This window comes from Cordyceps militaris, assembly GCF_000225605.1.
Source record: "Cordyceps militaris CM01 unplaced genomic scaffold CCM_S00001, whole genome shotgun sequence".
NCBI lineage: Eukaryota > Fungi > Ascomycota > Sordariomycetes > Hypocreales > Cordycipitaceae > Cordyceps > Cordyceps militaris.
This window is the reverse complement of record NW_006271969.1, coordinates 5,738,828-5,764,753: the sequence shown is the minus strand read 5'-3', so window position 1 is coordinate 5,764,753 and position 25,926 is coordinate 5,738,828. Positions and strand designations below refer to the sequence as shown.

General features: G+C 55.1%; 11 protein-coding genes across 11 annotated transcripts in view; 6 read left to right on the top strand and 5 right to left on the bottom strand.

The window, feature by feature from the left end:
* Nucleotides 1-101: 101 nt before the first annotated feature.
* Nucleotides 102-1,773, bottom strand: CCM_01784 (mRNA processing protein (Mss51), putative; the record flags this gene model as incomplete). The annotated part of the gene is made up of 3 exons (XM_006666939.1): nt 102-138; nt 240-897; nt 951-1,773. The coding sequence occupies 3 exons, from the start codon at nt 1,771-1,773 to the stop codon at nt 102-104; spliced, it is 1,518 nt and encodes a 505-aa protein (XP_006667002.1).
* Nucleotides 1,774-2,291: 518 nt separating this feature from the next.
* On the top strand, nt 2,292-6,162 carry CCM_01783 (pre-mRNA splicing factor RSE1; the record flags this gene model as incomplete). Its single annotated transcript, XM_006666938.1, has 3 exons — nt 2,292-2,517; nt 2,588-4,667; nt 4,848-6,162. The coding sequence occupies 3 exons, from the start codon at nt 2,292-2,294 to the stop codon at nt 6,160-6,162; spliced, it is 3,621 nt and encodes a 1,206-aa protein (XP_006667001.1).
* A 225-nt stretch (nt 6,163-6,387) lies between these two features.
* CCM_01782 (Peptidoglycan-binding lysin domain) lies at nt 6,388-6,837 on the bottom strand (the record flags this gene model as incomplete). The annotated part of the gene is made up of 1 exon (XM_006666937.1): nt 6,388-6,837. One exon carries the CDS (start codon nt 6,835-6,837, stop codon nt 6,388-6,390), a length of 450 nt encoding a protein of 149 aa, XP_006667000.1.
* A 1,236-nt stretch (nt 6,838-8,073) lies between these two features.
* Nucleotides 8,074-9,309, top strand: CCM_01781 (uncharacterized protein; the record flags this gene model as incomplete). The annotated part of the gene is made up of 1 exon (XM_006666936.1): nt 8,074-9,309. One exon carries the CDS (start codon nt 8,074-8,076, stop codon nt 9,307-9,309), a length of 1,236 nt encoding a protein of 411 aa, XP_006666999.1.
* Nucleotides 9,310-9,663: 354 nt separating this feature from the next.
* Nucleotides 9,664-10,009, bottom strand: CCM_01780 (mitochondrial import inner membrane translocase subunit TIM13; the record flags this gene model as incomplete). The annotated part of the gene is made up of 2 exons (XM_006666935.1): nt 9,664-9,831; nt 9,920-10,009. 2 exons carry the CDS (start codon nt 10,007-10,009, stop codon nt 9,664-9,666), a joined length of 258 nt encoding a protein of 85 aa, XP_006666998.1.
* A 398-nt stretch (nt 10,010-10,407) lies between these two features.
* On the top strand, nt 10,408-11,582 carry CCM_01779 (vesicular integral-membrane protein VIP36 precursor; the record flags this gene model as incomplete). Its single annotated transcript, XM_006666934.1, has 3 exons — nt 10,408-10,491; nt 10,560-10,726; nt 10,769-11,582. 3 exons carry the CDS (start codon nt 10,408-10,410, stop codon nt 11,580-11,582), a joined length of 1,065 nt encoding a protein of 354 aa, XP_006666997.1.
* Nucleotides 11,583-12,624: 1,042 nt separating this feature from the next.
* Nucleotides 12,625-15,766, top strand: CCM_01778 (cAMP-dependent protein kinase type 3; the record flags this gene model as incomplete). Its single annotated transcript, XM_006666933.1, has 5 exons — nt 12,625-12,630; nt 13,126-13,274; nt 13,745-14,801; nt 14,867-15,108; nt 15,172-15,766. The coding sequence occupies 5 exons, from the start codon at nt 12,625-12,627 to the stop codon at nt 15,764-15,766; spliced, it is 2,049 nt and encodes a 682-aa protein (XP_006666996.1).
* An 851-nt stretch (nt 15,767-16,617) lies between these two features.
* CCM_01777 (uncharacterized protein) lies at nt 16,618-18,511 on the top strand (the record flags this gene model as incomplete). The annotated part of the gene is made up of 7 exons (XM_006666932.1): nt 16,618-16,704; nt 16,760-16,831; nt 16,887-16,948; nt 17,011-17,192; nt 17,272-17,936; nt 17,996-18,185; nt 18,270-18,511. The coding sequence occupies 7 exons, from the start codon at nt 16,618-16,620 to the stop codon at nt 18,509-18,511; spliced, it is 1,500 nt and encodes a 499-aa protein (XP_006666995.1).
* Nucleotides 18,512-18,812: 301 nt separating this feature from the next.
* CCM_01776 (seryl-tRNA synthetase synthetase) lies at nt 18,813-20,369 on the bottom strand (the record flags this gene model as incomplete). The annotated part of the gene is made up of 1 exon (XM_006666931.1): nt 18,813-20,369. One exon carries the CDS (start codon nt 20,367-20,369, stop codon nt 18,813-18,815), a length of 1,557 nt encoding a protein of 518 aa, XP_006666994.1.
* Nucleotides 20,370-22,670: 2,301 nt separating this feature from the next.
* CCM_01775 (flap structure-specific endonuclease) lies at nt 22,671-25,088 on the top strand (the record flags this gene model as incomplete). The annotated part of the gene is made up of 3 exons (XM_006666930.1): nt 22,671-22,684; nt 22,731-22,867; nt 22,927-25,088. The coding sequence occupies 3 exons, from the start codon at nt 22,671-22,673 to the stop codon at nt 25,086-25,088; spliced, it is 2,313 nt and encodes a 770-aa protein (XP_006666993.1).
* A 242-nt stretch (nt 25,089-25,330) lies between these two features.
* Nucleotides 25,331-25,926, bottom strand: part of CCM_01774 (ATPase, AAA-type, core) — a gene marked incomplete at both ends in the record, with an annotated part of 1,593 nt that continues 997 nt past the window's right edge. The window contains one exon of the mRNA XM_006666929.1: nt 25,331-25,858. Within this exon, the coding sequence (XP_006666992.1) occupies nt 25,331-25,858 (528 nt within the window). The remainder of the gene's footprint in view (nt 25,859-25,926) is intronic.

Here is a 25,926-nt window from a genome sequence, read left to right as displayed (position 1 = left end):
ATTCGGCGACAAATTTATCTATCAATTGATAAACATACAATGTTTGGAGCTTGGTCTATTTCGCTATCTGTTGTACATACAGTTACATGTTACTTTATAGATTACATGAGAATGTGCGTGTTGCCGCGAGGTCCTACCCTGGTCGTTTAGCTTACTGGTTCGTCCTTGGCTGTGGTCTCATATCTGCAAGTAATGTCAGTAGATGCCCGAAATTTGAATTCATGAAAATAAAAACGAACCTCTTGCCACGGAATGCCCACACACCCCAGTTGCCGCAAGTGGTGTCCTGAGGGTCAGCGTCGTTGAGATCCCATCGCAGACTTCTGAAACTATTCTCGCCAGGCTCTAGCAGCATGTCAAACTCGCCCCGCGACTTGTTTCGCACCCACTCGACGTCACGGTCAAGATCTTGCTGTGTATAGCCAGTGCTGATAATAGGCACTTTGGTCTCCAAAAGAAGGGGCAGAGTCTCCTCCCACTCATGGCTGCTTGCGGGATGCCCAAGGCCAGGGTGGAACAGAACGAAGCAGTCAAAGTACGGATCATATGGTGCAAAGTGACCAGTCTTGTGTATGGTGTGGTAGTAGTCCACAATGGTGCTAATCTTCATCTTGTACCAGACCCTGTCCTCGACAATTGCACCGAATGGGTTCGAAGGTGTGCGTTCGGGAAGAGGAAACTCATCATCACGATTAGCCATGCTTTCGGGACCAATCATGATGAGGTGCAGTCTAGACTCGGGGAACAGATGCGCAAGCTGCACCCAGGTAGATCGGGGCAGGGAAGACTCTGCGCGAGCTCCGAGGACGAAGACTCGAACAGGTGGCGGCTCAGGGCGGAGTGTCTGAATCGTAGCACCGCGTCCGGAGCGGCCGGGGTGAAGGTTATATCTCAAAGCTAGTAGTGTTAGCCAACATGTCGAATCGAGCACATCAGTCGAAATCACGTACCGCTGAAACTCTTGAGACCTTCGGTGGTGAGACGGCCTCCGCTTTGGATATTGTACGGGCTAAGTTCATGAAGAACACTGCCAACTGTGACGGGGTACGTCAAAAGACGAGTGATTTGGCGCATGCCTCGGTCCGAGTCAACAGCATTGAACTCGCGAGTGTACATGAATGTGTCCCAGTTGGTCATGTTCACGGCGGCATCATCAAGCTGGAGATCAGGCAGATTGGCCTCATGGAAGACTCTACCAGAGCGCAAATCATGTTCATCCTCGTTGATCTGTCGCAAAGTATCGCAAATTTTCAGATGCTCCTCGTAGTGATCCATCCAATGCTCCTTGCTGCAGTATACGGGAATGCCGCAGTCAGGGCATTCAAAATTGACCTTTGCGGGAGGCATGTCACCTGTCTTGGGCTGCTCGGCCAGAGGGAGCGTCGAAATTTTTGTCGGCTTGTGGTCTGGGTGAGGGCAGCAGGCATGTTCGCGCATAAATGCGGCGCGGCGTCGGAACTCGGGCACGGGTGAGTCGGTAAAGGAGTGAAACAGGTCATCCTGCGAGAGCTTGACGGAGGTCGGTACGGGAGGCTTGTCGGAGTTGCTGAAGCTGAACGACGGCGCGGACTGAGAGGAATATTCCCTGGCTACAGGCGTAGCCACACTTTTAGCCTTGACTGCCTGCTTGGTCGAGGCAGTGGCTGAAGTCTTGGAGAGGCTCGACATGGCCGCGAGCTGTCTGGTAGCACCTCGCTGAGCTAGATGCCCACGCAGAGCCGTCGAGCATTGCCCACAGAGGCTCTGCGCCGCGCGACGAAAGGACGGCTCCATAGTTGCTGAATTGTCGCAAGACTGCTCTGGTCTTGATGCGGTTGAGTCGTGGACAAATCGTATTGTCGGATGTTTTTTTACGCATCTTATTAGAGGAGGGAGCTCTCGGCCCACTTTGGGGTGTTCCATGGGACTGGGCTGGGAATGTGACCGCACGCTTTACTGGTCGCACCAACTTTCCGTAAATGTAAACAAATACTCTAAAATCAGCTGTAACTGTGCATATTTTGGAGCTTTTTGTTATTCTGATTAATATAGTCAACTGGCGTTCTGTTATCCTGATCCGAAGAGCGCAGATGCCACAGCGCGCCCCACTCTAAGCCGCATTAACTTTCCTCCATGGCCAAGCACCATTGTCCAACCCCCAAACATTTTAAATCTTGCAGAAGCTGTTCTGGAGCCATCCCACGAACTACGAATGTAGAGAAACTCTGCGGCCGACGCCCACTCTCTAACCACTGCTCTAAGCCTCGCAGGCTCATCTGCGCCCAGAAAGGAACATGGCGACCACTTCTAACATGTTCCTTTACTCGCTGACGATTCAGCCGCCAACCAATGTCGTCCAAGCAGTTCTGGGGCAGTTTGCTGGCACAAAGGAGCAGCTCATCATCACGGGCTCTGGGTCGCAGCTGACTCTTCTGCGTCCTGATCCAGCTCAGGGCAAGGTAATCGCCCTGCTTTCTCATGATATATTTGGGATTCTGCGCTCAATCGCTGTTTTTCGTCTCGCGGGAAGCAATAAAGGTTAGCTAACCATAATGAGCCACTGTCGCGTCGCGTCCTGCCCTAAACATGATAGGCTAACAACGTATAGATTATATCATTCTCGCAACTGACTCGGGGCGCATCACAATCCTGGAGTATCTTCCCGGACCGAACCGTTTCAACCGTCTGCATATGGAAACTTTTGGCAAATCGGGTATTCGCAGAGTCGTGCCGGGCGAATACCTTGCATGCGATCCCAAGGGAAGAGCTTGCTTGATATCTGCTGTCGAGAAGAATAAGCTCGTTTATGTTCTCAACCGCAACTCGCAAGCAGAGCTCACAATCTCCTCTCCCCTGGAGGCACATAAACCTGGTGTGCTGGTCATTGCCATGGTTGCCCTTGACGTCGGCTACGCGAACCCTGTCTTTGCCGCCTTGGAGATTGAGTACACTGAGGTCGACCAAGATATCACGGGAGAAGCTTTGTCCGAGGTTGAAACTCAACTCGTATACTACGAGCTGGACCTGGGACTGAACCACGTCGTGCGAAAATGGTCCGACCCTGTTGACCCCACTGCTTCTCTTCTCTTCCAGGTACCGGGAGGCAACGACGGTCCTAGTGGTGTTCTGGTCTGTGGCGAGGAAAATATCACGTACCGCCACTCAAACCAAGATGCTCTACGTGTGCCTATCCCTCGCCGGCGAGGTGCCACCGAAGACCCTTCCCGAAAACGCAATATTGTGGCTGGCGTTATGCATAAACTGAAGGGAAGTGCCGGCGCTTTCTTCTTCTTATTACAGTCTGACGATGGCGATCTATTCAAGATAACCATCGATATGGTTGAGGATGAAGAGGGAGCTCCAACTGGCGAAGTGCAGCGGATGAAGATCAAGTATTTTGACACAGTGCCAGTTGCCACGAGCCTCTGCATTTTGAAGAGCGGCTTTCTCTACGTTGCGAGCCAATTCGGCAACTACGCCTTTTACCAATTCGAGAAGCTCGGTGATGACGACGACGAAGTTGAATTCTCGAGTGAAGACTTCCCGGTCGATCCTCTGGCTGCCTATGAACCTGTTTACTTCTACCCCAGGTTAGCAGAGAATCTGGCTCTTGTGGACAGTATTCCTGCCATGAACCCGCTACTAGATTGCAAGGTAGCCAACCTGACAGGCGAGGATGCTCCCCAAATTTTCACCATTTGTGGTAACGGCGCGCGGAGCACATTCAGAACCCTCAAGCATGGCTTGGAGGTAAATGAGATTGTCGCATCCGAGCTTCCTGGCGTTCCTTCGGCAGTTTGGACTCTGAAACTGAACAGCGACGAGCAGTACGACGCGTATATTGTCCTGTCATTTACAAACGGCACCTTGGTGCTTAGCATCGGTGAGACCGTTGAGGAAGTGAGCGATTCGGGATTCCTCACCAGCGTTCCCACCATTGCAGCACAACTTCTCGGAACGGATGGACTTATTCAAGTGCATCCCAGGGGAATCAGACATATTCGCAATGGAAATGTCAATGAGTGGTCAGCCCCTCAACATAGATCCATTGTTGCAGCATCAACCAATTCACACCAAGTAGCCATTGCGCTTAGCTCTGGTGAAATCGTCTACTTCGAAATGGACTCGGACGGATCTCTCGCTGAATACGATGAGAAGAAGGAAATGTTTGGTACCGTCACTGCCCTCAGCCTGGGCGAGGTACCTGAAGGTCGTGTTCGCAGCTCCTTCCTCGCTGTCGGTTGCGACGATTCTACCGTTCGTATTCTGAGTCTCGACCCGGAGTCGACCCTCGAGAACAAATCAGTCCAAGCGTTGACCGCGGCACCGACATCTCTGGCCATCATTCCTATGGACGATTCGTCATCGGGCGGATCAACACTCTACCTGCATATTGGTCTCCATTCTGGCGTCTATCTCCGCACTGTTCTAGACGAGATTACGGGAGAACTGACCGATACGCGGCAAAAATTCCTGGGACCTAAACCCGTCCGGCTATTCCAGGTTACTGTTGGTGGCCGGACATGCGTTTTAGGACTAAGCTCGCGTCCTTGGCTTGGATATGCCAACCCTATCACAAGCAGTTTCGAGATAACCCCATTAAGCTACGTTGATCTTGAATGGGGCTGGAACTTCAGCAGTGAACAGTGCGAAGACGGTGTTGTCGGCATCCAAGGGCAGTCTTTGAGGTAAGATTACAACTCTTTGTCCTTTTTTCGCCCCCCAGTGCCATATGATGAGACAAGAGATCCCAAGCCAAACGGCGATGAGGATTAATTTTTTTTCAATTGTTCCTACTGATATGCACTCTCATACCCTCTTCTATAACTGCAACATAGGTTGAAGGACTTAGTACTAACCGTGTACAGGATTTTCTCGATAGACCGCCTGGGCGAGACCCTGCTTCAAAGTTCGATTCCCCTAACATATACGCCGAAGAAATTCGTCAAGCACCCAGATGAGCCCCTATTTTACACGATAGAAGCAGATAATCACACACTGCCCCCAGATCTGCAGGCAAAGCTTTTGGCAGACCCTGCCGCCGTTAATGGCGACGCCAAGGTACTACCACCTGAAGATTTTGGCCACCCTAGAGGCAACCGTCGCTGGGCATCTTGTATTAGCGTGGTCGACCCAGTGTCGGAAGAACCGAGCGTGCTGCAAAGGGTCGATTTCGAGAATAACGAGGCTGCTGTCAGTGTCGCTGTGGTCAGCTTTGCAAGCCAGGACAACGAAAGCTTCCTGGTTGTAGGCACGGGAAAGGATATTGTTCTCAATCCGCGAAGCTCATCAGAGGCGTACATTTACATTTATCGCTTTCAACAAGGTGGCCGAGAACTCGAATTCATTCACAAGACCAAGATTGAAGAACCGGCGACGGCTTTGTTACCCTTCCAGGGCAAACTTTTGGCAGGTATTGGCAAGACACTTCGCATGTACGACTTGGGTATGCGCCAGCTGCTTCGCAAGGCCCAGGCGGAAGTGGTGCCTCAGCAGATTGTGTCGCTTAATACGCAAGGAAGCCGCATTGTCGTAAGCGATGTTCAGCAGGGCGTGACACTTGTCGTCTACAAGAGCGCTTCGAACAAGCTTATTCCGTTTGTCGATGACAGTATCGCACGGTGGAGCACATGCACGACCATGGTTGACTACGAATCAGTCGCAGGCGGCGACAAGTTTGGCAACATGTTTATTGTTCGCAGTCCTGCCAAGGCCAGCGAAGAGGCGGATGAAGATGCGGCTGGGTTGCATCTAGTCAATGCTCGTGACTACCTGCACGGTACGCAGCATCGTCTAGAGCTGATGTGCCATTTCTTCACACAAGATATCCTGACTAGCATCAACAAGACCGGTTTGGTTGTCGGAGGGCAAGATGTCTTACTTTGGAGCGGTATCATGGGAACCATTGGTGTCTTTATCCCCTTTGTCAGTCGCGAAGATACCGATTTTTTCCAAAGCTTGGAACAACACCTCCGTACAGAAGATGGACCTCTTGCTGGGCGGGATCACCTCATGTACCGGAGCTACTATGCGCCAGTCAAGGGTGTGATTGATGGAGATTTGTGCGAACGATTCTCCATTTTGCCGAATGACAAGAAGCAGATGATTGCTGGAGAACTAGATCGCTCCGTCCGCGAGATTGAGCGAAAGATTTCTGATATCCGCGCGAGATCGGCCTTTTGATGATGATGTATGTTTTATCAGCGAGTTACGTGTACAAAGTTCTAGGTGGATGGCTATTTGGACAAAAGGAATATCACAGGCGTTATTGTGCGAGGCAACCAAAAACCCCGGATCAAGATGGTCACTGGCGGAGCATATTGGAGTTTTACATGAGGTCCAAAATAATGAAGTTTACAATAAGATATCTATATATGGCAATATGCTACTAAAAATTGTGCTATACTACTATCTCGTGCTGCCGAAGAACCAATATGATTTCTTTTTGCTCTTATCACGCTGCGCCTGCTCCCAGGCCTCGTCGCCGACGTAGCTGTCGACGGCGCGCTCGAGGTTGTAGCCCGCCTGCTCGAGGTATAGCTGGGCCACGGCGTAGTCGACGAGCTTGCAGGCCGTCATGAGACGGCGAATCTTGCTCTTGCGCAGCTCCTCGGCCTCGCCCTCGACGGGCCGCGGGGAGAGGCTGACGCCGGCCTTGTAAAAGGCGCCGGGGATAAGGACCGTCTTGCGGGCGAGCAGCAGGTGGTCGCTGTGGATGTGGTTGGCGCGGCGCAGGGCGTCCTGGGGCACGCCGTACCGCAGCGACAGCGAGAGGATGCTGTCGTGCTCGTGGTTGAGAAAGTGCAGCGTGTCGTCGGCGCCGGCTTTTTCGTCGTTGCTGGCGCCGTCGCGTGACATGTACGGAGGAGGGTCCGAGACAGGCGGCCGTTGGCGTCTGGTGTGTATTTGGGATACTTGGTATGCTGGAGGTGCCTTGAGGCCTTGCGGTAGTGGGTTGGGCTCGCTGGATATTTGGCAGTAGGGGCAATAGGCTGCGAAGCGAGGGTTATTCTGAGGTGCAGTTGTCGTTAGCACGAGGTTGCTGGATGTACGTCACAGAGGCGTCTGCTATACTATACGCACCACGATGCAGTCACCACATATAATCCTACCGCAGCAAGGTACCCTGCGCTGATCTGGTGGCGGCTTCTCGGAGAGGCATTCCCCGCCCTCGGGAGTCAATATCGTCGCGCAAGTACTGCACATCTCCATTTTCTAGTTGTCGTGTACAGGTGGAGGCAGGCGTGGCGAATGGGTCACGACGGATAGAGACAGGTGACCGGTGAGGTGCTAGGGGCTGAAGGTAGGGAGTTGTCTGTGCAGGTAGTATATTTCAGGAAAGCAAGTCGGTTGGTTTACTGAGTTCTGTACTGATTTCTAGGTTGGTAGTTGTAGGATATGAATAAAAGCCCGGGATTGCCTCGATGGCGAGCGATCGCCGTCATGTTAGTGCCGATGCCGCGGGGCAAAAAGCTGACTGATCACAGCCGCCTGGTCAGCCCTGCACTTACACACTTGGGCGCAGATGATATCAGATCAAGACGTGTCAAGTTGACTATCAGCCTGAATCATCGCATCGAAGTGGCCTTTTACTTGGAACTGCGCGCGAGACGGAAACTCGTCTCTTCCTAGGTACGCATGAACTCGTGCTGTAAGCCGGTTTCAGTGGCATGCGCTGCTATCAGTCAGGATGGCGCAGGTCAACTATGCTTGACGTATTTGGTAAAATTTCAAATAGGGGGTTTTCTTTATTGTTTCATAGAGCAATATTCACTTAGCTCCTGTCAGACTGTTGTGAGCCTGACAATCAGTGAGTTGTTGTGTATTCCTGCCTGTCCTGCCTGGGTTGGCGCGCCTGTGGCTAGCTCCACTGTAAATTCGTACTGAACGCTTGACAACAGTGCCGGCCGCTTGATGCCGGCCACTTGAAAACAGCTGCCGAATTCTGCAATAACGACGCGAAATCCCTCTGTAACACGTCGCAGCGAGAGCGCAACCGGCCGACAATAATCACAATCTTTTCGATCACCCCTAAAGCTAACCAGAGACTACCACTCTGCAGTAACCGATGTGCGCGCCGCGATCGGATCGACAATGAGCAAACCACTCGCCTTCGGGCTGAACCTCAAGAAGCCCGGCGCTTCCAAGCCCGCGGCACCACGCCGCAAGCCCATGTTTGGCGGCGATGATTCCGACTCTGACGGAGACGATCAAAATGCCAGCACCAAGGCCCAGGCTATTGGTGGCGACCTCGACGGCGATTTCGGCAGCTCGCGACCGCAACAAGACTCTGGGCCGCGCAAGCCCAAATCGAAACCTAGCTTGGCTTCCAATGGCCCGCCACCGAAACTGAATGCAAAGACACAGCCCAACGCCATGTTTGGCGATCTGTCGAGCTCGTTCGCCTCGCGCAAGAATGCCGCCGCCGCGGCTGAGGTGGACGCCAACGTCTACGAATACGACAATGTGTACGATTCGTTCAAGCCCAAAAAGCAAGCGACAAAGGAAGACGTCGAGAAGAAGCCAAAATATATGAAGAATCTGATACAAGCAGCGGACGTGCGTAAGCGCGATCTGCTCATTGCCGAGGAGAAGAAGATTGCACGCGATCGTGAAGCGGAAGGCGACGAGTTTGCCGACAAGGAAAAGTTCGTGACGGCAGCATATAAAAAACAGCAAGAGGAAAACAGGCTTATAGAAGCGGAAGAGAAGAGGAAAGAAGAGGAGGAGGCCAAGAAAAACCAGGGCGGGGGTATGTCGGCTTTTTACCGCCAACTCCTGAACAAGGACGAGCAGCGCCACGCCGAGTCCGTCAAGGCAGCAGAGGAGATGACCAAAACTGCGACCCTGAACAAGGATGCCGATGAGCCGGATATAGAGGAAGAAGAGGACGGCGATAAAGCGCAAGCGGCGCGCGCCCGAGCCATGAACGAAAAAGGCGCCTCCGTTGACGTCAACGAGGACGGGCAGGTGGTGGACAAGAGGCAACTGCTCCGAGGCGGCCTGAACCTGGACCCCAAGAGGAAGGCGGCCGTCCCGGCGGCTGCCCAGCAGCACAAGGCGGCCCAGCGCGAGTCCAAGGACGGCCCCGCGCCGGGCCAGGCCGGTAGGCGGCAGGCCATGCGGGAGCGCCAGTCGCGTCAGATGGAGGAGCAGCTGGAGCAATCGCTGAAACGCGCGTACGACGAGGAAGAGGCCAAGAAGCAGGAGATGGAGCGGGCGTCCAAGAGCCGCAAGACGGACGGAGAAATCTCGAGCGCCAAGGAGAGATACCTGGCCAGAAAGCGGGCAGCGGACGAAGCTAAAAAGGCGGGCGTCTCTGCGCCGTGAAGATATTTACAGACGAGATATATGTACAACAATAGATACCCTTGCAGGCGGCGCACCTTCATCTTTCCCAACACTAACTTTCCGAGATGAACATTATTCTTCTATCTGAGCTTAGTATGGCAGCTCGAATCTATAGGTACATGTATCCAGGACAAAATAATCCAAAAGAAGCCGCGTCAAATATTGTACAGGCCGCTTCTCTTCTCAGTCGTAGCAGCAGCTACAATGGTATCCAGTTTCTCAGGGTTCCATTATTAGCTTGGCAGAGGCGCTCACGTATGCCTTGCCTCTTGTTCGTGATATTCGTCCGATCCTTCTAATGGTACAAATCGATTGGTCGCCGTCTTTTTCTCTTTACAGGCCGCCCTGCTCACGGCGCACGCGGGTGATGAAGGCGGCGTTGACCTGGTTCCATGCGGCCATGTACTTTTCCATGCAGGATGTGACGCAGGACTGGTCGCTCTTGGAGAGGGAGCTGCCAGGTTTCGTGATGCACTTTTCGAAGCAGCTTATTTGGACATTCTGCGGAATTTGCGGTCAGTCTTATATTTGGCGCAGGGCTTTGGATAGAAAGCTTGGGCGAACGGGGGGAACAGTATGCAAAACGCACCTCAATCAGCGTCCGGGCATTGGCAAGATTGGACTCTTCGAGGACCTGCTTCATAACAGCCTTCTTGACGGTTTCAGAGTCTGCGGACATTGTTGCAAAAGTTGTGTGGATGGAACGAATTGGCTTGGTCGAAGTGTTGAAGTCGAGATGGGAAGCTTGCGACGAGAACATGCCAAAGTAAAAAAGAATGTGGCGCAAACTGTGGCTGGTTGCGGTGTGGCGCAAGGCTGGCAGGGATGTCCAGCGACCTTCCATTTGACCCCGACTTGCTCAAGAGGACAGCTGTAGCTAGGGACCACTAACCAACCGCACTCTTTTTCCCTACAACGCCAGCAAAGCTTCCCCGGATCTCGACACGACGGGTCGCGGACGAACGAATTTCAACTACAAGGACCTACGATAGTTTCGAATTGGGATTCCAGCCCGAGATAGTCGTGCACAGCTGTTGAACATCTTGCTCTGGCAGCTTATAGACCGCCGTCCCAAGCATGTGGTACTCTTCGGTCGCGGCCGTGCTTGTCGGCGCCCTGGCCTGGGGTGCACAGGCGCAGGATGACATGCGACGCATATCGGTTCGTGATGGGAGACGAGGATAGAGCGTACAATTGGTGGTATATGCTAACATGGTTGCTGTTTACAGCTCCGAACACACACACTCGAGCAGGTCAGTCAATGCGATGGCATGGAGGCACGTGAGGATACGATATGGCTGGTTGCTAACAATTACGGGTTGAAGCCCTATCTCGACTCGGATATGCAGAGCCGATGGTTCGACTTTGGCGGCGACACGATTGTGCGCACCGATTCGTACGTCTTTGCACCGACCTGAGCCCCTGGCTCTCGCTCTAGGGCAACGACTTTCCATGCGCTAACACGGCGACTTAGCTACGTCCGCCTGACCTCGGACCGCCCTTCGCAGAGCGGCTGGCTGTTCTCGCGTGTGCCGCTGACGGCGACCAACTGGGAGGTGGAGGTGGAATTCAAGATATCGGGCAAGAACCAGCTGTTTGGCGACGGCTTCGCTATGTGGGTGACGCGCCAGCGCGGTGAGATGGGCCCGGTGTTTGGCAGCAGCGACAAGTTTGACGGGTTGGGCGTGTTTGTGGACACGTACAAGAATAACCGGCCGGGCGTGGTGTTTCCGTACGTCATGGCCATGCACAGCGACGGCAGCAAGTATTACGACAAGAACAATGACGGCAAGGATGCGGAGCTGGCGGGCTGCTCAGCGCGGGGCATCCGACAGGCGTCGGTGCCGACCAAGCTGCGGTTGACGTACTTTCAGGACAAGTACCTGCGGCTGGAACTGCAGTACAAGAACGAGGACGAGTGGCTGACGTGCTTTAACGTGGACCGCCCGCCCCAGCTGCCCAACATTGCGTACCTCGGCTTCAGCGCTGAGACGGGCGAGCTCAGCGACAACCACGACATTGTCTCGGTCAAGACATACAACCTGTACGCCAACCCGGGCTCGCCGTCGTCGCCGCAGAACAATGCCAATAACAAAAAGGACGGCGGCCGCGGCGGGTACAAGACGTCGTCGCAGGGTGATGGCTCGTGGACGTGGTTCTTTACCAAGGTCATATTCTTCTTCATCGCCGTCGGCGGCGCGTATGTCGGCTTCACCGCATACCGCGCCAAGTTCCGCAGCCACCGCTTCTAAGCTCGAGAGCGAGATTGGTGCATGTTGGGTAGTGGTGGGGAAGACAAGATGATGGATCTTGTCGACATTTGCTTTTTTCATCTTGTAAAGAGACTGTGAGGGGAGCCAAAAGCGGGCAGTTTGCCAAGCTGTTGTGACATATCGCAATTTTGTAGGTTGGGGAAATAGTTGCCCATGTGGAACTAGAAGAGTCGAGTTGAAAGCTACGCATGTACAATTGGAGGGTAATCAAAAGGACAAACATGGATAACTCGTGCATAACTCTGCTTTCAGTGTCATGTGGTTTTGTAGTTACCTTATTGCCCTCGAAAAGTATTTCCGCTTTTCGACCCGGCGGCATGGCATGTTGTCGCCGGAATGGGAAGGGTTCCGTTCAGGCTCAAAGTCTATTGTACGCCCAAGGACCCGCGGTTCAGCTATCGACGGCAGATCTTCTGGGGTCTCTGTGGTCATGATACGATGGTCGTCGGCATGGGGCTTGTTGTTTCTTGACTGAAAGCAATTGTGGCGGCAGCAACTAGCAAGGGAGAGAGGCTTGCTGGGTAGGTATGGATGGGATGGGCCGCAATGCAGTATTGGGAGTTGAGCGTGGGGTGCCTTGTGATTCGAAGAATGTGATGGTTGTTTTACTTTGATATTGTTTGTTCATTTATTTTCAACCTGCGTCTCTTTTCGATACCGCTCTGGCCCGTCAGCGTGACCTTGATACCTCAGGATGCCAGACTGGTGGTAAGAGACTGTGAGGGGAGGCCAAAGCGGGCAGTTTGAGCAGGCAGTTTGAACCCAACAGTAACTGGGATGAAACGCCGGTGATGTGACGAAGCTGGGCGGACAACGTAAAGGGATCTTCGACGTGGCTGGTGACAAATCTACAAGGAACCTCCCGGGGCCATTGTGCGGTTGGTGCCGCTACCGCTACCTGGTGGGACAAGAGACTGGGGTGGCGGGAGCTGCGACGACCCCGAGAAGTAGCTAGATGTTAGTCGGCAATACCATTCCATGTTGTATTCTTTTTGTAATGTTGCCTCAGATCGCGATTGACATGGGCGTGAGCGGGCGCTGCTGATGGATGGTGGCAGTACGATGGAAAGTACTCCGTATGGCGTGCCACCTGCAGGAGGCCACCCACAGCAGGCAGCTCCACTAACATGCGCTGTGGCTGGCAGCAATGTAGCCTGATGTAGGTACCAGACAGGGACACACACATACATAAGTGGTGTGTACATTGTTCTGTATTCAAAATGTGAATGGATTATTCACTGTCAAGAAATAGTCCCGTGTTAATCCGTACTCCATTTTGGAATCCGAAATTGCTCTAATTTTTCTCAATGTCCTTTGTATAGTCGTAACTAGGTCTCAAGGTACATAGGTGGTAGGTGGTAGGTACCTAGTTCCTAGGTGTATCAACCCACGGGAGGGGAGCGGGAAATTGTGTCTGCTCCTAATATGTAATAGTATTCAATGGCACGAATGTTTCTGATACTCATCACAACTCCCAGCACAACTCTGCGCCTGATTCTTGGCTCGCAACCGCAACCGCCAGCGTCGCAAGGCCTCATCCGGAAAGCTACTTGCGGTGGTTGCTTGGCCCGAGGCGGGCCAAGCTAAAAGCAGTGCAACCTTGGGTGAGCTGCCAAAGGTCCCAAGGTACAAGGTACATGCCGTCTGCGTGGGCTCTAGCGGCCCGGTCAGGTACCTCTCATCACCCCCGCATCTCCCTCGTCCTCCACCCACCTTCAACACCACTTCTCGTTTGTCTGTCTGTCAATCAAGCCTTTGGCTCGTCTCCTGCCTCTCTACACCCCTCGTCCCTTGGTCTCTTCCTATCCAAACGTCAGCATTGCTAGGATCCTCGAGCTCGCCTCACTTTTGTAGACTCGTTTCCCGGCCGCGAATCCTTGCCGTCCGCGCCCAATTCCAATTCAGCTTGCTACCCAAGCGAAAAGGATACTTGGCAGACCCCGAGCCCAGCAACTCATCCGCTATTCCCAGTACCAGTACCAGTACCGCCCGTGCTACCTCTAGGTAGTTATCCTTCCCATCACCCCGCTTTCGCGATTTCTCCCGCTTTCGCATCCTTCTTCGTTGTTTGTTCCAGCCTGTCGCATCTTCGCCAATCGTGTACTGTGCCATTGACTGGCCTGACGACTCGCTTGCTCCAGGCCCAAGGCCAATTCACCCTCCCCGCCTCTTCCCCCCAACAACCAAACCGCGCACTCGCGCTCTCACCACATGCCTGGCCTGGGCTTTCTCAAGAAGAAGAGGACGAGAGAGGGTATCTCTGATCCGTCATCGTCAAACCCCACCAGCCCGGTCGCGCCTACAAACTCGAAGCCTTTTGACTCGTCCCGCCAGCCAGCCGGCGCTGCCGCGATCACCGCCGCCGCCGCCTCCGCTTCCGCGTCTCAGGCAGGTCCGCCCAGCCACGGCGCCGCCCACGCCGCGAACCCGAACCCGCCCTCGACGACCGCAACTTCCCAGCAGCAGGCGCAAGCTGCTAGCGAGGCTCCCCAGCAACCGCAACCGCAAAACCAGTTCCTGATGAATCCCGCATACGGAGGGGCAGGGACCCTCCAACACCAAAACCTCCCGACCATCAGCAACCTAATGAACACGCAGCAGCCCGACCCTGCTGCTGCCAACAACAACAACGGATACCCCAATTCTCACTATCCCGCCAACCTCATCCCTCAGAACCTCCATGCCGCCAGCGAGAGCCCTGGCACCGACCCCGAGCGACTTCGACAACAGCAACAGCAGGCTCATCCTATCCCACCCGCCGCCGCCGCCGCCATGCAGCCCCAGCAGCAGCAGCATCACCAGGTGCCCCTCTACCAGCAGGCCCAGCAGATGCAGCAGCAGCACCAAGGCCATCACCACCAGCAGGTCTCCATATCCCAGCCTCGCACGACAAAGGGCAAATACACATTGACAGACTTTGATATCCTCAGAACCCTCGGTACCGGTAGTTTCGGTCGAGTGCATCTAGTCCAGTCCAAGCATAACCAACGTTTCTACGCCATCAAGGTTTTGAAGAAGGCACAAGTCGTCAAGATGAAGCAGGTCGAGCACACCAACGACGAGCGCCGCATGCTCAGCGATGTCAAGCATCCTTTTCTCATCACCCTCTGGGGTACTTTCCAGGACTGGAAGAACCTTTACATGGTCATGGACTTTGTTGAAGGCGGCGAGCTCTTTTCGCTGTTGAGAAAGTCCGGGGTAAGCTGCCACTTGGGCACATACTGTGCATCACACCGAGATTGCCTGCTAACAAGTCTACTCAGCGTTTCCCCAACCCCGTTGCCAAGTTTTATGCGGCCGAGGCCACGCTGGCTATCGAGTACCTGCACTCCAAAAACATCATCTACAGAGACTTGAAGCCGGAAAACCTGTTACTCGATCGTCATGGGCATCTCAAGATTACCGACTTTGGTTTCGCCAAGCGTGTTCCGGACAAGACCTGGACACTGTGCGGCACTCCGGATTATCTGGCGCCAGAGGTTGTCTCCAACAAGGGTTACAACAAGTCAGTAGACTGGTAAGAAACATGGGCCAACTCGGTCCAATATCAATGGCTAATGGATGCTAGGTGGTCCCTTGGCATTCTCATCTACGAAATGCTCTGTGGCTACACACCGTTCTGGGATAGTGGCTCGCCAATGAGAATATACGAGAACATCCTCAAGGGCAAAGTCAAATATCCCGCATACGTTAACGCCGACGCGCAAAACCTGCTGGAGCGACTGATCACGGCAGATTTGACAAAGAGACTTGGCAATCTTTACGGTGGCCCCACCGACGTGAAGAACCACCCGTGGTTCTCTGAAGTCACCTGGGATCGACTCGCTAGAAAGGATATCGATGCGCCGTATACACCACCCGTCAAGGCTGGTACGGGCGACGCGAGCCAGTTTGATAGATATGCAGAGGATCCGGATGGCTATGGCCATGCTGGCGGAGCTGATGAGTATGTGACTGCTCAAAAAAATATGTCCATGCAGCTGCTAACAACCATGCTAGTTACGGGCACCTATTTACCGAGTTTTAAGTCGACTGGTGAAAGTCGACGACTGCTGGGGACGTGGACCAGCTATTCGAGACTGGAACGTGAGCTTAGTGCCTACCCGTCGACTGCAGGGCAGTCGGCACAACGCTTGCGTGTTGGACCATGTTACAAGACATGATGGCCAGCAAGAATCGAGGATGATTAGTTTTGTTTGGGTGATGACGGATACCAGATGGGAGGCTAAGAAGTGGTCAAGACCATCGCCGGACAGTAACACACGCTCCAAGTCTTTGACATGCGCTATGAGAGGCATCTGTATAACCAATATCTATACCGTGTTGACGAGATGAAAGAAAATCAGACAAAAAAAAAGCCTTTTGAATATGAATTTTTGACTCTATAAGTAGGAGCGACGGGGAGGGTTTTTTTGAAGAGTTGCCGAGATGAGCAGATGGCTGGTGTCGGTGCTAGTTCTAGACGAGTCTATTCGGATGAGCATGACAGGGGCCACGATTTGTAGGACGCTATCCGCAAGTGGGCGTATCTTGTATCCGTATGCGTACTCTGTCATTTCAAGACTTTTAAGTTGGTACTTTTCTGCAGCCATGCTGCACAACAGCGGAGGCTGGGGATCTACAAATGGTTACCAATCAGCCACGCGGACAGACGGCCCTCGGGTGCGGGCAGCCTCGATGAGATTTTCGGGGGAAAAATCAAGCCGACTGTTTTCAATTCCTGCATCGCATTCTTTTTTTTGCGATTGAAGGGTTTGTCTTGGCGCTGCGATTAAAATCGTCGTCATTTTAAAAGGTGTCAGTCCCTTGCTGGGGTACGGACGACTAACTAGTTAGGTGGGCGGAGAGAGATAATCACCAGCCTTTTCTTTTCCGACAGGCGCTTGCTAATTACCCCCCCCCCTTCCTGCTTGCCTGACTTACTTTCTGTCCGTTGCTTTAACTTTTTCTTTTTTTTCTGGCGGTAACACGTCAACTGTGGGGAGAAGTAGCTGGCGCCGTTGGACAAGAAACAATGGACGACTATTTGTTTCGCCAATACGTCAATGAGTGCCGTGTGGTGCATGAGGAGACGAAATATCTGGAAATCTTCAACTACTCTGTAGGCGGCCTCTGTATCTTGCTGAGAATGCGACGACAACTGACACGATGAATAGGACCCTGTTCATAATTCCTGCGAGGAGCATCCTCTCACACCAGATGAATTTGACAATTTCCTCCAGCAAAGGGTAGGTTCGAAATGGGCAATGGATGGACTAGGAAGGACGATGCTGATTCTGATAGGGAGCTTTTACGCCGCCGGAATTGCGTCTCGGAACAGTCCTCTTGAGTGGCATTCGACTAGTGTGAGTGCCACCAAATCTCCAAGATGTAGCAGCGTGTACAACTCGTGCTGATACTCTTGCAGCGTCCAAACCGAGGCCAAGGACAAGGATACCTTTATGCCCAAAGTCCTGTCCCTACCCAAGGATGTGTACGAGCAAATGGTCCGGGTTCTCCGTCTGCCCTTTCGCGGCATCGAAACCACATCTGTCGTTGGGCCGTTCTTCTGGACCTCGTACGACCACGACGATGCCGATCCCCATCTTCGTACGTGTGCCACCACTCCTTATCCAACTAACGCCCCACGCCTTTTCGTTTACTAACCTTGGCCCGATTTCCTTTGCAGACATTCTGCATCGCAAGTCCGACGTCCGCAAAAAGGGCCGGACGCGCGGTTGGGAGATGATGCTGTCGCACCGCTTCTCGACGGGCGTGACGTCGGGCTTCGTCAAGGGCACGCCATCGTCCGACATCGTCGCGGCACTGCGGCATCTGCGGGCGTGCGCCGCCCAGGCCGGACACCCGCTGCTGCTGCCCACCATCATCCTCGCGCACGACCTGGCGCCGGCCAACGACCAGAAGCAGCGCGACGCGCGCGACTGGCTGCGGCGCCTCGAGCACGCCGTCAGCCTGCGCGACGAGGTCGAGGCCGAGGAGCAGTACTTCCAAAACGGCCGCCTCGAGGTGGACGGGCTCAACCGCGACCTGGTCGAGTGCCACTCGAACGTGCTGTGGAAGCGGCCGCAGGCGTACATGGCGCTGACGCTCGAGATGGAAAAGGCCATGGGCCTCTTCAAGAACATGTACGAGGCGCGCCGGCGGATGGCGGCGGAAGACGAGGCCGGGGCCGGGGCCGAGGCGGCGAGGAAGGCGAGGGAGACGCAGAGAAGGGAGCTGGACAAGCTGCACCGGTCCATGCTGGCGCGCATGGACTTTTACAAGGTCAAGCTGACGGGCTTGGAGAATTACATCCACACGACGTTGCAGAGACTCAAGGTGCAGAGAGAAGCGGTGCGTTGCTGTGAAATCAGAAGATGGAGAATGGAGGCATCTGGCTAACAAATTGGCAGCTATACAACATCATGTCGCAGCGCGAGGCTCGTCTCAACCTCGAAATCGCCGGAGAGCAGCGCCGCATCGCCCATGCCAGCAAGCGCGACAGCACCGCCATGAAGACGATTTCCCTGCTCGGCACGCTCTTCCTCCCGGGCACCTTTCTGGCCTCTGTGTTTAGCATGACGTTTTTCAACTTTCAGTCCAGTGAGTTTGTCTTTGCCCCCCCTCTGCGAATCCCGGCAGCATCACAAAAACTAGAGAGCTGACCCGAATGATGCAAAACAAAAGACGCCGAGCCCGTCATCTCGGACAAGCTCTGGGTCTACTTTCTCCTCACCATCCCCATCACAGGCGCCATTGTGGGCATCTGGATCTGGTATGACCGCCGCAAGGAGGCGCAGTACGCCCGCGACGACGAGGACCTGGAAAAGGACATTAACAAGATGGAGCACGACATCATGATGAATCTGCGCAGGCGGACCATGAGCAAGAACCACACCTGGAACACCATCAGTCCGCCGCCGCGGTGATGGGGGGGTGTATGATCTAACGAGTCACGACAGCACAGCGTATAACTTTTTCACACATTGTTTGCTATTTGAGGAGATAAAATACCCCAAGCAAGAGTATCTAGTCTCCCGATTTGATTGAGAATTTGCAGCAGTAAGAGAAAAAGTGGTATTATATTCTATGGGACCATGAAAGCATGATGCAGAAGCCAGATTCAATGCAAATATTCGTACATGCAAAAAAAAAAACACGACAAGGCCTCTCTCCCCTGTAATACCGAGCTCTACAAAGATGCCGTTGTTCTCTTCTTCCTCCCAAAACTCAACTTGACGTCTTGTTGCGGTGTGTCGGCGGCCCAATCTTGTCACGCCCGTCCATCCACGGCCGCAGACACTCTGGGATCGCCACTGTCTTTGCCTTTTCGTCCCAGCCGACCTCGAGCAGCGCGGCCAGGATGCGGGGCACCGCCAGCGCCGTGCCATTCAGCGTCCACGGAAACTCGACGTCGGCGCCGCCGGCGCCGCCCCCGGCCGCGTGGCCGCCAGTGCGCGCGCGCGTCTGCAGGCGGCGCGTCTGGTAGTCGGTGCAGATGCTGGCGGACGAGACCTCGCCCCAGCCGTCGCTGTGCTCCTGGCGGCTGGGGAACCAGGCCTCCATGTCGACCTTGCGCGCGGCCGAGGCGCCGAGGTCGTGCGCGGGCATCTCGAGCACGCGCGCGTGCAGGCCGAGCGCGGCGACAATCTCGCTCTGCACGGCGAGCATCTCGTCAAAGACGGCGGCGGCGGCCGCCGCGTCGGCGCGCGTCCACGCCACCATTTCCACCTTTGTGAACTCGTGCACGCGGTACAGCCCGCGCGTGCTGGCGCCGCGCGCGCCCGCCTCGGCGCGGTAGCACCGCGACACGGCCACGCGCTTGAGCGGCAGCTCGGCGGCGTCGAGCGTCGCGCCGGCCTTCATGGCCGCGAGCGCAATCTCCGACGTGGCCGTGAGGGCGCGCGCCGGCGCGCCGGCCGCCGCGTCGGCGGCCGACTGCGCGAGCGCGTACACCTGCTGCTCGCCGTGCTGGTCGCGCGGCTGGAAGCCGCACGCGGCGGCCACGTGCGCGTAGACGACGCTCGGGGGCGCGACGGGCGTCCAGCCGGGGCGGCGGGTGACGACGGCGAGCGCGTACTGGACGAGCGCCTGCTCGAGCTGCGCGGCGGCGCCGACGAGGTAGTACCAGCCCCAGCCGGAGGCGGTGGCGGCGCTGGCAAAGTCGAGGATGCCGAGCTCGGCGCCAATGTGCACGTGCGAGCGCCAGATGTGCTGGCTGCCGCTGCTGCTGCTGCGGCCCTCCTCGTCAAAGAGCGGGCGGTCGTTGATGTAGCGGAGCACGCGCGGCGCGGCGCCGCGCGGCGTCTCGGCGCTCGTCAGGTTGGGCAGCTGCAGGGCCAGCTCCTCGAGCGTGCGCTGCGCGTCCGTCTCGGACTGCACAATGGCCGCCAGCTCCTCCTTGATGCGCCGCGCGTCGGCGTGCAGCTCCTCCCGGCTGAGCGCCTTGAGGTCCTCGAGCGTGCTGTCGTCGGTCAGCGTTGCCGGGTTGGCCAGCACCCGCCGCAGCAGGTTGGCGCGCTCGCGCAGGCCCCGGCCGCTGTGCTGCAGCTGTACGAGCTGCTCGCTTAGGGCAATGATTTTGGCTGGGTGGGAGGCCTGCGCCGTGTACAGGCGCTCCTTGCACGTTGTCTCATAGAGCTCCGGGTTTTGGCGGATGTGTTTGATATCCAGCGCGGGCCTTGGCCCGTTGGCCGGGCGCTTGGCGGATGCGTAGCCTCGATGTGACCCGGGCCGCGTCGCCAGCTTCAGCGACGGGCTTTTTAGCCGTTTTAATAGCCTTTGCATGATGCGTGTGGATGTGTGTTGTTGCTGAACGATGTCGTGTTCAATGTTGGAGGTAAGCCGACTTGGCCAAGCAGGGAGTTATGCAATTAGCCGAGTTATAGTATCTAGGTAGGGACAGTATCGCAAAATTGACACGATGACCAAAATCAATCAGTCATCTAGCTGAGTTCTTCTTTCATTTTTATCTTTTCATATGATTGAGGGTATTTAATAAATAGCGCTTTGTGGTGGTGCGTCAAAATCACTCCTTGGTATCTACGCCAACAAAAAACCAAAACCTCGCTCATATCGAGCCCCAAGTTCCCAACGTCCAGTTTACATGGTGGCCACCGCTTGCTCTTATCAGACCAGCGGCCCCCATACTTTGCCGCTGCTGCATTTTAACGTCTACATCAACTGGGCGCGATGCTCCGCTAGCACCCTGTTGCAGCCAAAGCTCCCTGTCAATGGTTGCCATGGCGGGGATCTTGAGCTGGCACAGCAGACTCGCGCCAGCCCAAGGCCCTAGGGAATGCAGGACCCGCAGCTGCCCTTGGAACTGAGGCAGTATTTTCCGATTCCGAGCCAGTTTTGCCTCAATGGCCTCCTCTTCCGTCTGCGTGGCGATGGAGCTTGGCCGGGACCGAGATCGCTCGGTATCATCACTTGACTCTGAAGGCGCGGGTGAGTCGGCGGATCGCGAAATTGCGCTGCTCCGACGAATCTGGGTACTGTTTCGTAGGCGATCCGTGCCCTTCCCAGTGACCGGAGTCCAGCTACGCTTGTCGATGATGCTAGACACTTCGTCGACTAGTCTTTCCTTGATGCCTAGAATATTTGAGCAGCCGCCGGTGAACATGATGCGCGACATGCAGACTGCTCTGACATCGAGAGGCAGCTGCAGTAGATGCTGATACACAAGCCAGTGCAGAGGAAGCTCATGGTCATCGAAAGACGGTGGGTTGGCAGACGGGTCAAACATGACGTCGTCGCACACATCCGCCAGCTTCTCGAAAGATACTTGTATAGTTTTTGGCGGAGAGGACGTTTGTAGCGGAATCCTGGCATCCCCTCGCGGATGAGGAGCATCCGCCTCTGATTCGTCCTGTTCAACCACAGTGTCCAATTGTGTCGACTGCCTTTGTGTTGATTTATAGGCTGCTGCTCGGCACCACATGAGCCGACGCATGATATCTTCGCATTCGGAAAAGGCAATGACATGGTCGGACTCGCGCGATTCTGTCTCGTCTTGTTTACCAGTGACGACGCTGTGTACTAATTTGTATGTTTTGTCCAAAAGGTTTCTGCCCCCTCGTATACTGCGTGTGCACTTGACCTCGCGGTACTCGTAGACACTTGTGACAACGGTCTCAGACCAGCCCATGTCAATCACCAAGGCTGAGCGGACACCTGCTGCCACAGCTGTCATGGTGGGCGAAGCCAGCAAGGAGACTAGCGGCGCCTGAAATTGTGTGAAGAGAATATCAAGAACGGATGACAGAAGCGGTATCGGGACTGCAGAGTCCAGCACCAGGCCAGCTCTTCGTGGCCGCGAGTCAATGAGCAAAAGTCTACCTGCGAGTCAGTGTTTGTCTAGCCATCAATAATGAAATCGCGTACCGTGTGAATGCATCACGCAGGACTCTCCCTAGCTTATCCTGGAACAAGCCAAGATCGAAATCCCGCAGATCATAACGCCAAATTTCATACTCGGGTGCCCAATGTTCTCTCAGGGCATCTGGTCCCGTCCACTGCCTAAAGTCACCAGCACGCCGTTGGTCTCGCGGCCCGCTCGACAACACAGCTTTCGGGGCGCTGTCGCCGGCAAAGCCTACTCGAACATGCCTCGAGCCGATTTCAATGAGTAGAATGTCGTCCTCTGCACGGATGGAGGCGGGCGAGCCATAGGAAGCTGAGAGGGCGCGCGGCGGTGTATGTGGCGTTGAGGGTGTTGGCTGCGGGCCGGCGACGGTTCGAATGTTGGAAACGTTCTTGTGAGGAGCCGGACCGTTTCCGGATGCCATGATGCCGAAGTTGGCGCGACGCCGTGATCAAAGAAGGTGTTGGTGATGAGATAGATGTTGAGCTTCAGTCAAGCTAGCCTAGGCGAGCCACTGAAAGCACTAGCAACGCTCGCTGGCAGCCCTGCTAATAAGAAGTTAGCGTCGGCAGATTAGGCGCCGATCCCCGACAAGTAAATAACCAGCACCTTCACCAGAGCAACGCGGGGCCAAACAGAGTGAACTTTACAATTGCATCAGCATTGTGCAGTTGACGAAAATTCACCGCCGATGATGCCAAATTTGCTACCATGACCTTATAATGGGCATAAAAGGGTATGCTGCCTCGCTTTCGTCCCTGGGCAATTTCTAACCATGCTAGCATTTATGGAGAGCTCGGCTCTGGCCAGCGTGTGTCACTGTCGAAACTCGCCGCCGACACATTGAAAGCCGAAGGGCGCCCGCTACGGCTCGCCATTGACGTCGCCATCTGGCAGTTTCAAGCGCAGGCTGCAAGAGGTATGTGTAGTTCGCAATTCGAGCGATTGCTTCCCATTGAATCTTACCAACCCATGTAGGTGGCACGAACCCTGCCATCCGAACCCTCTTCTACCGACTTGTACGATTGCTCGCTATCCCCGTCCAGCCAGTATTTATTTTCGACGGACCGAACAAACCCACCACGAAGCGAAACAAAAGATCTGGTCGCGGCGATGGTGTTGCAAACTCACAGGCCAAGCGCCTGATTCGCTTATTTGGCTTGCCTGCTCTGGATGCGCCGGGCGAGGCAGAGGCAGAGTGCGCCCTGCTGCAGCGGCATGGCATTGTTGATGCAGTGCTCAGCGAAGATGTCGACACAATCATGTTTGGCTGCACAAAGACGCTTCGTAATTGGTCTTCCGAAGGGAAGACGAGCACGGCTCCCACACACGTTTCGCTTTACGACACAGCTGCTGTTGCTAATCATGGCTTGGGGAGGCAGGGCATGGTGCTTGTTGCCCTGATGAGCGGTGGCGACTACCTCCCAGATGGAATTCCGGGATGCGGAGTCAAGGTTGCCTGCGAAGCTGCCAATGCTGGTTTTGGCACCTCGCTTTGCAGTCTCAAGGCCGCCGACACGGACATGATCAGTGCATGGCGAGCAGAGCTGCGCCACGAGCTTACCACGAATGAGAGTGGCCATTTTCGAACAAAACACAAGAGCTTGCATATTCCCGACGACTTTCCAAATATGGAAGTCTTGCGATATTATACTCACCCAGTGGTTTCGCCGCAAAGCCATCTTGAGGCGATCCGGCAAAAAGTATACCAACATAAGAATGTTGATTTGGAATCTCTTCGCGAGTTTGCCCGCGAAACATTTGACTGGGACTACCGGGAAGGCGCCATCAAATTCATTCGCGTCCTGGGCCAAGCCATGCTTGTCCAGAACCTGATGCAGTCGCGCAACCTGATACAAGACATTTCGAAACGACGGACTCATTTTAGTACCGACGCCACCCCGGAATTGCGGCTGTCTTATATACCCAAAGACGTGGTCCCGATCGATTTATCAACTGAAGTGGCAGAGGACATCAATTACGGGAGAGATGGCCTCGCACTAAATAGCGATGACGAATTCGCGCCCTCCCAGGGAGCCGAGGCCAAAACGCCGCAGACGTTTGACGTAACTGTCCCTGAGCTTGCTTGGGTCTTGGAAGACTTTGCAACACAGTATGCTCCCGAATCATTACACAAATTTGAGGCGGCAGAGGCCGCCAAGGCGCTTCGAAAGTCGCCCAAGAAAAAGTCAACCAGGAAGGCGGCCAAGCCCGTAAAGGACTCTGGAATGCCTAAAGGTGCCATTGACAACTTCTTTCGCATCACCAAGAAGTCAAATCCGACTCCAGAAAGCGTCGCGAAAGAAAAGTCTCCATCACCACCAAGGAAAATGCCGTCGTCTATCGAAGCCATCACACACATCAACGAGCTACCTCCGCTGCCTCGGCCACCAAAGACGCCCCCACGATCTCCAAGTAAGCAGAATAGCGCCTCTGCTACAGGCATCTCAGACAAGGACGCAGCCCGCTTACACATGCCGCCCAGACCTTCCCAAAGCACTGTCTATGCCGAAGCCATTGTCATTTCGTCCAGTCCTCCCTGCCGCACCTCGCCGCCATCCACAGCACCCGTTTCTCAGGCCACTGCCTCACAGTCTGCGACGGATGGTAGCCCCATACCTTCGCAGTCTACCGCGGCTGCTTCGCCGTCGAGGGTGAAGGATGGGCCAAGGCGACCCCCGGAGTTCCCCAAGGACACGGCCGCAAAACATGCTCCGAAATACAAGCAGACGTCTCTAGATATGTTTGCGTCCCGGAGGACAGCAGAGCGCAAACTAAAGGAGCCGGCTTCGTCAATTATCTCCAAGAAGCAAATACTTGACGATCCGTTCGATGAGGATTCGTCTCCGCTACCCATGTCCGACATGGTACCAGCAGAGCCTCCATCCCCCAGCAAACGCCGGTCTCAAGAGAGCCAAGCTGCCAGGGGTGACAGGAGCGGAAGCCCCACGCCATCACGGAGGAAGAAGCTGTTTGTCCCTGGCGCCGCGGGCATGCTGCGCGAAATTGAAGTCGACGGCGACGAGAACGAGAGAGATAGAATCATTACACGAGAAGAGGCCCGGCTTGCCAGGTCCAACATGAAAGGCAAGGTGATTCGGTGGAGCGACGTTTCCATCATTGATCTTACGGAAGAGTAGTGGACATGCAAGCATGTTGTTGTTTATAGCGTGGGTATCATCATATCATGTATTATTAGCACTTGAGCTTGGAATCATGTATCAAGTATACAATGTTTTATTAGTATCGTAGTTCCAGTTTATACAACCCTCAGCAACCAATGCTGAAATATAATCCAAGTGAATATTGTTACATAATTTGAGCGCCATGAATGCTATGCTGAATCCCTTTTCGTGCCTTTTCATTCTGCTCCCTTTGAGGCCTACGCCTTTTCGCCGTCGTCCTTCATGACCACATCCGGGTCCACCTCTGTCCCCAAATCCCTGTCCTCCAGGAAGCGCCGCCCGAGAAGCTCGTCCGGCAGGTAGGTCTGGCTGACACGGCCGTCGCGGTAGTTGGGCGGGTACTTGTACTCGGCGCCGTAGCCCATGTCGCGCATCAGCCTGGTCGGGGCGTTGCGCAGGTGCAGCGGGACGGGCAGCGCCGCGACACCGGGCTCGCGGAGCGCGGCGTAGGCGTTGTTGAGGCCGCGGTAGGCGCGGGTGCTCTTGGGCGCGAGGCACAGGGCGACGGCGCAGTGGGCGAGCGGGATGCGGGCCTCGGGCATGCCAATCTGCTGGGCGGCGGTGTAGGCGGCGGTGGCGAGCGGCAGCAGCGTGCTGTCGGCGAGCCCGACGTCCTCGCTGGCGATGACGACCATGCGGCGGGCGACGAAGAGCGGATCCTCGCCCGACTGCAGCATGCGGGCGAGGTAGTAGAGGGCGGCGTCGGCGTCGCCGCCGCGCACGGCCTTGTGAAAGGCCGAGATGGTGTCGTAGTGCTGGTCGCCGGCGCGGTCGTAGACGAGCGTCTTGGTGA